Genomic DNA, 7,467 nt, shown 5'->3' on the forward strand with positions numbered 1-7,467 from the left:
GTAGTGCATGTACAGTATGAAGTCAGGTGTAGTTTAGATATGTCTGAGTGTGAAAATGTGCATTTTAAAAATAGATAGACAGTGTCTAATTTAGGGGTGTACTGACACAAATTTGATTCGATTAAATTTCGGTTCATAAGCTTGCGATTTGATCCTAATTTGGTTTAGTTTAATTAAAAATTGAGTCAAGAACCGTAGAGTTCTATTAGAACCCAATTTAAACTTTTTGGCATAAAGGTTCTTTAAAATTGAGTCAAGAACCCTATAGTTCTATTAGAACCCAATTTAAACTTTTTGGCATAAAGGTTCTTTAAAATTGAGTCAAGAACCCTATAGTTCTATTTAGAACCCAATTTAAACTTTTTGGCATAAAGGTTCTTTAAAATTGAGTCAAGAACCCCAGAGTTCTATTTAGAACCCAATTTAAACTTTTTGGCATAAAGGTTCTTTAAAATTGAGTCAAGAACCCTATAGTTCTATATAGAGCCACATTGAACCTTTTTGGCATAAAGGTTCTTTAAAATTGAGTTAGGAACCCTATAGATCTATATAGAACCACATTGAACCTTTTTGGCATAAAGGTTCTTTAAAATTGAGTCAAGAACCCTATAGATCTATATAGAACCACATTGAACCTTTTTGGCATAAAGGTTCTTTAAAATTGAGTCAAGAACCCCAGAGTTCTATTTAGAACCCAATTTAAACTTTTTGGCATAAAGGTTCTTTAAAATTGAGTCAAGAACCCTATAGTTCTATATAGAGCCACATTGAACCTTTTTGGCATAAAGGTTCTTTAAAATTGAGTTAGGAACCCTATAGATCTATATAGAACCACATTGAACCTTTTTGGCATAAAGGTTCTTTAAAATTGAGTCAAGAACCCTATAGATCTATATAGAACCACATTGAACCTTTTTGGCATAAAGGTTCTTTAAAATTGAGTCAAGAACCCCAGAGTTCTATTTAGAACCCAATTTAAACTTTTTGACATAAAGGTTCTTTAAAATTGAGTCAAGAACCCTATAGTTCTATATAGAGCCACATTGAACCTTTTTGGCATAAAGGTTCTTTAAAATTGAGTTAGGAACCCTAGAATTCTATATATAATCCCATTGCATATTTTTGCCATAAAGGTTCTTTAAAATTGAGTCAAGAACCCCAGAGTTCTATATAGAACCCCATTTAATCTTTTGGCATAAACGTTCTTTAATATTGAGTCAAGAACCCTAGAGTTCAGTATAGAACCACATTGAACCTTTTTGGCATAAAGGCTTTTTAAAATTGATTCAAGAACCCTAGAGTTCTATATAGAACCCAATTTTAACTTTTTGGAATAAAGGTTCATTAAAATTGAGTCTAGAACCCTAGAGTTCTATATAGAACCCCATTCAATCTTTTTCCATAAACGTTCTTTAATATTGAGTCAAGAACCCTAGATTTCAATATAGAACCAAATTGAACCTTTTTGGCATAAAGAGTTCTTTAAAATTGAGACAAGAACCGTAGATATCGATTCATTTGGATACATATTTCAGGTTTCTCATTTTCTCAAAGAAAAAAAATCTCTCTCAGAACTAATGATGGCTGGTGCTACAAAAAATGTCACACAGCTCAGACTAAAAGATTGATTCATCAAAATGAGAATCGATATTTCTAACCCAGTCCTAGTCTACTGTAAATGTGTTTTAGGTTCTCCAGTATGACAGACAGATGTGAACCGACTCATAAAGGAAATTCACTATTTCTCTGTTAATTAATTTACATGTTAATGTTAAAGTTATAAAGCAGTTTGAAGTGTTTTGCATTATTGATCGAGTTTTTGATGACTGGCGTTGGAGTCTCTCTAGTGCCTCTTGTGCATTTCGTGTCCAGAGTCTCTTTCTTTCTGAATAATAGCGTTCGGTCCCATAATGCACAGGTGGAATAATTGGCTTCTGCATTGATTTCCTCTCATCTTCAGCCGACACTTGTTGTCATGGTTTTTGTGCGAGTGGCATTTAAAAAGATTTGTGTGGAAGAATGCAGGAGAGTAAGTGTCGCTCTGAAGACCAGAGGGATTTCACTGGATTTATGTACAGAAGAAAACTCAGAAAAAAAAATCGAGTTATGGTACATGAAAAATTAAAATATAATTTGTAGAATTATATACACTACCTGTCAAAAGTGTACGATTTTTAATGTTTTTAAAAGAAGTCTCTTCTCACGAGGCTGCATTTATTTGTAAAAAAAAAAAAAAACAGTAATATTGTGACACTGAAGTAATGATGCTGAAAATTCAGCTTTGATCACAAGAATGAATTACATTTTAAAATATATTAAAATAGAAAAGTTATTTTAAATTGTCATAATATTTAACAATATTACTGTTTTTTTGTTGTTGTTATCAAATAAATGCAGCCTTTGTGAGCAGAAGAGACTTCTTTAAAGCATAAAAAATCTTACCAATCCAAAACTTTTGACTGGTAGTGTATATATATATATATATATATATATATATATATATATATATATATATATATATATATATATATATATATACACACACACACACACAATTTTCCTAGGCCAGTCACTGTTGGCCACTGCTGTAGTTGCAGAGTGACGTCGAACTCGACACATTAATGTTGAATGTGTGTCGCAGACTTGTCTTAATTGTGTGTTTTAGAATCTCAGAGCTGTTATATTTAAGGCCCACTGAACTCCTCGTCCTTGTGTGACCTTTGACCTGTGTGTGTGTGTGTGTGTGTGTGTGTGTGTGTGTGTGTGTGTAGCCCGACCAAGGTCACCCTGCTGGGATCGGTTCTGTTCTCTCTCCAGCAGTGCCGCTTTCTCCCGATGCAAACACACCACCTGATCTTCATCTACACACTCTTCATCGTCACCAATAAGGTTTGTTGTGTTTTTTCGTTTTGTTTCAGACTGAAATAAAACATCTCTGGGTGTCGTGTATCTAATGCATGAATAATATTTCAGAGTTTTTCATTTAAATTTGATCAAATAAATGCAGCCTTGGTGAACAGAACAGACAACATTGTAATTGTAATAATATTTCACAATATTACTGTGTTTTTTTGTTGTTGGTATTTTTAATCAAATAAATGCAGCCTTGGTGAGCAGAAGAGACTTCTTTTAAAAACATAAAAATGGCAGTGTATATTTACAAACTTTTATGTTAGATGCGATTAATTACGATTAATCGATTTGCCAGCACTAAATAAAACCCATGCAAAATCAAACTCTGCATGAGAAACTATCCCACAATGCACTGCGCGTGACCTGCGACAACTTTTAGTTGTATTGAGTATTTGATTAGAGTGAAATGCAAAGTAGGATTAGAAAAGAAAAATAACTGCATTTATAACAGGAGGCCATTTACTGAATCAAACATGATCATGTGACTTTGTTTTAACATACTATATCTTAAAACATTATTGGCAGTGCATTCGCAGCTCGTTTTCAAGCCAAACGAGGCCTGATGTTTGATTGATGGTGTTTTAATTAGACAGACATTTGGATGAATGTAACGAACGAGCTGCTGAAGCTCATGAAGCGTGTTCCTCTCGTCTCTCTGCCCTTCAGTAGAGATGATCCGCAGCTGTCGTGACGCTCTTGCACGTTTTTTGCATCATTTTCATGTAATTGCATCATTCTGCTTTAAAAAGAGTAAAGTTCTTTAGCGAGACTGACGGCAGATCTTGAGTTCTTCTGTGAGCTCGGAAACGTCCTCTCGCTCTCTCACCATTTGACCTTCCAGATCTTTATTTCACATGTAGAATTATTAGTATAAGCCTTTATCACACTTCCGAAACATACTTGAAACAAAGAAGAACTGTGTCATAATATTCCGAATCCAACGCATATTTCGTGATTTAAAGAGGAGTGCACAAGTATGTGTGTGTGCAATACGTCAGAATCTTATCACCTTGTTTAATTGCAGAACTGCAAGAATAGAATACAAACAACATAACACATTAAAGAGCAATAGAAAATATTAATTATGACTAAAGTGTATTTTGTGGGGGATTAAAATTAAAGGTTGTGGAAAATGTATTGAATTAAACAATAATGTTACAATTTTTTCAGGCACTTTATGATGCACTATTATGATCCGTATGCACGTGTTCAGAATAGAGTTATGATCTGTATGCACGTGTTCAGAATAGAGTTATGATCTGTATGCATGTTCAGAGTTATGATCTGTATGCACGTGTTCAGAATAGAATTATGATCTGTATGCATGTGTTTAGAATAGAGTTATGATCTGATCTCTGTGGTTTCAGATGCGGATGATGATGATGGGTTCTTCATCGTATCCATTCTCATCGCTGGAGTCTGTCCTCTATAAGACTCTGTTTGTTCGACCTCTGACCTTTTCACCTCTGACTGACTCAACCCAGGGTTCAGATCAAACCTCGAAAAACAGCTCGATTTCCGATCAGAAGAGCGCCAACACGGACCAAAGAAACCCGGAAGAGGCCGAAAATGCCAAAAAGAAAGATTGAGGACAAAAGAAAGAGTGAGGATGAAAGATTGAGGACGAATGAAAGATTGAAGACTAATGAAAGATTGAGGACGAAAGAAAGATTGAGGACGAAAGATTGAGGACGAATGAAGTATTGAGGACGAAAGAAAGATTGAGGACGAATGAAAGATTGAGGACGAATGAAAAATTGAGGACGAATGAAAGATTGAGGACAAATGAAAGATTGAGGACAAATGAAAGATTGAGGACAAATGAAAGATTGAGGACGAAAGGAAGATTGAGGACGAATGAAAGATTGAGGACGAATGAAAGATTGAGGACGAATGAAAGATTGAGGACGAATGAAAGATTGAGGACGAAAGGAAGATTGAGGACGAATGAAAGATTGAGGACGAAAGAAAGATTTAGGACGAAAAAAGGATTTAGGACGAAAAAAGGATTGAGGACGAATGAAAGATTGAGGACGAAAGGAAGATTGAGGACGAATTAAAGATTGAGGACAAATGAAAGATTGAGGACGAAAGGAAGATTGAGGACGAATGAAAGATTGAGGACAAATGTAAGATTGAGGACGAAAGGAAGATTGAGGACGAATGAAAGATTGAGGACGAATGAAAGATTTAGGACGAATGAAGGATTGAGGACGAAAGGAAGATTGAGGACGAATGAAAGATTGAGGACAAATGTAAGATTGAGGACGAAAGGAAGATTGAGGACGAATGAAAGATTGAGGACGAAAGGAAGATTGAGGACGAATGAAAGATTGAGGACGAATGAAAGATTGAGGACGAAAGGAAGATTGAGGACGAATGAAAGATTGAGGACGAAAGGAAGATTGAGGACGAATGAAAGATTGAGGACGAAAGAAAGATTTAGGACGAAAAAAGGATTTAGGACGAAAAAATGATTGAGGACGAAAGAAAGATTGAGGACGAAAGGAAGATTGAGGACAAATGTAAGATTGAGGACGAAAGGAAGATTGAGGACGAATGAAAGATTGAGGACGAATGAAAGATTTAGGACGAATGAAGGATTGAGGACGAAAGGAAGATTGAGGACGAAAGGAAGATTGAGGACGAATGAAAGATTGAGGACGAATGAAAGATTGAGGACGAATGAAAGATTGAGGACGAAAGGAAGATTGAGGACGAAAGAAAGATTGAGGACGAATGAAAGATTGAGGACAAATGTAAGATTGAGGACGAAAGGAAGATTGAGGACGAATGAAAGATTGAGGACGAATGAAAGATTGAGGACGAATGAAAGATTGAGGACGAATGAAAGATTGAGGACGAAAGGAAGATTGAGGACGAAAGAAAGATTGAGGACGAATGAAAGATTGAAGACGAATGAAAGATTGAGGACAAATGTAAGATTGAGGACGAAAGGAAGATTGAGGACGAATGAAAGATTGAGGACGAATGAAAGATTGAGGACGAATGAAAGATTGAGGACGAATGAAAGATTTAGGACGAATGAAAGATTGAGGACGAAAGGAAGATTGAGGACGAATGAAAGATTGAGGACGAATGAAAGATTGAGGACGAATGAAAGATTGAGGACAAATGTAAGATTGAGGACGAAAGGAAGATTGAGGACGAATGAAAGATTGAGGACGAATGAAAGATTGAGGACGAATGAAAGATTTAGGACGAATGAAAGATTGAGGACGAAAGGAAGATTGAGGACGAATGAAAGATTGAGGACGAATGAAAGATTGAGGACGAATGAAGGATTGAGGACGAATGAAAGATTGAGGACGAAAGAAAGATTGAGGACGAAAGGAAGATTGAGGACGAAAGAAAGATTGAGGACGAATGAAAGATTGAGGACGAAAGAAAGATTGAGGACAAATGAAAGCGAGACGGTTTTCCTGTGTGTGAATTTTCTACACGATTCCTGCTGATGATTTTTTTAAATGCACGAATGCTCTTTTTATCTGAATGTCTTGTACATATTTGCTATTCAGAAGTGCTTCACAGAAAATTCTATTCTATTCTATTCTATTCTATCCTGCAATGACTATGATAATATATTTTATATAATTTATAATACATTTATGAATGCAATCACTTGAAGTGGAATGCTGGAACATGTTTTACTGTACGTTTTGAATGCAGAAATAATATAATTCACTGGTTCTGACTGGTCTGTTTGTCGTCTGTGCGAAAAACATCAACATTTCTCTGCAAAAAAACGATGAATAATGAGTGAAGAAACGCACTGGGAAGTCCAGATGAGTGAGGAAGATTAACTGGTGAAGAGGAGCTTTTATTGATTTCCTAGTGAATTCAGGATGAATTAAACTCAACACTATTAAGTGACGACGTTCATGTTTACAGTAATGCAGTCAATGGGTCCAAATGTCTATTTTTGAACCAAACAAAATTAGAAAAAGAATGACTTTAAACAGGTTTAGCCCCGCCCACTCAGAGCCATTGGTTGAGCCGATGTCAATCAAACGTGTAATTCTGCTAGTGGTGCAGAAATGAAGCACTTCTTCACTTTTATTCAGTTCATCAGTGTGAATCAGTGTATTTCTAAGTGAATGTTCATGACAGGAGCTGAAATAATGGATGCAACTTTACACATAAGTTTATAACGTTTTGCTATTGTTCATATTAAGTTATGAAAACGTTATTTCTCTGAACATTAATGGAACATTCCATTGTATCATTCTTCAAACATTATGGGAAATGTTACATTTGTGAATGTTCTGAAACAAGTAGCAACATTTAAAAAAAAAGATAGGCTAAGTTGGAACAAACAAAGAAGATTCACAAATGTAGTTTTATATGAATTGCCAAACAAGCGCAGCTCATTATTTCAAATGACGTGCTCTGCAGAAATTAGATTTGTGTCTTATTGTATCTGTCTGATTTATGTAATGGAATATGACTCTATGGAATATGTATTCCAGACAGCAGGAAGTGATTTTCATAATCATGCTTTAGGTTTGTTAATGAGCGATCAGCGGCACATAA

The 7,467-nt window shown here is 35.4% G+C and overlaps 1 protein-coding gene across 2 annotated transcripts in view; it reads left to right on the plus strand.

The window, feature by feature from the left end:
- Positions 1 to 6,628, plus strand: part of tmem38b (transmembrane protein 38B) — a 22,200-nt gene extending 15,572 nt beyond the window's left edge. The window contains exons 5-7 of one of the 2 annotated variants that reach the window (XR_014031931.1): positions 2,772 to 2,889; positions 4,281 to 5,672; positions 5,829 to 6,628. Coding sequence is in view for 1 of the 2 variants with exons in the window: in XM_081390575.1 (XP_081246701.1) it covers positions 2,772 to 2,889; positions 4,281 to 4,502 (340 nt within the window). In the remaining variant the exon portion in view is untranslated. Of the gene's footprint in view, positions 1 to 2,771; positions 2,890 to 4,280 lie in introns of both variants that reach the window. The other variant, XM_081390575.1, reaches the window with a different exon arrangement.
- The last annotated feature ends 839 nt before the right edge of the window (positions 6,629 to 7,467 follow it).

This window comes from Scardinius erythrophthalmus (assembly GCF_964197995.2).
Source record: "Scardinius erythrophthalmus genome assembly, chromosome: 17".
Lineage (NCBI taxonomy): Eukaryota > Metazoa > Chordata > Actinopteri > Cypriniformes > Leuciscidae > Scardinius > Scardinius erythrophthalmus.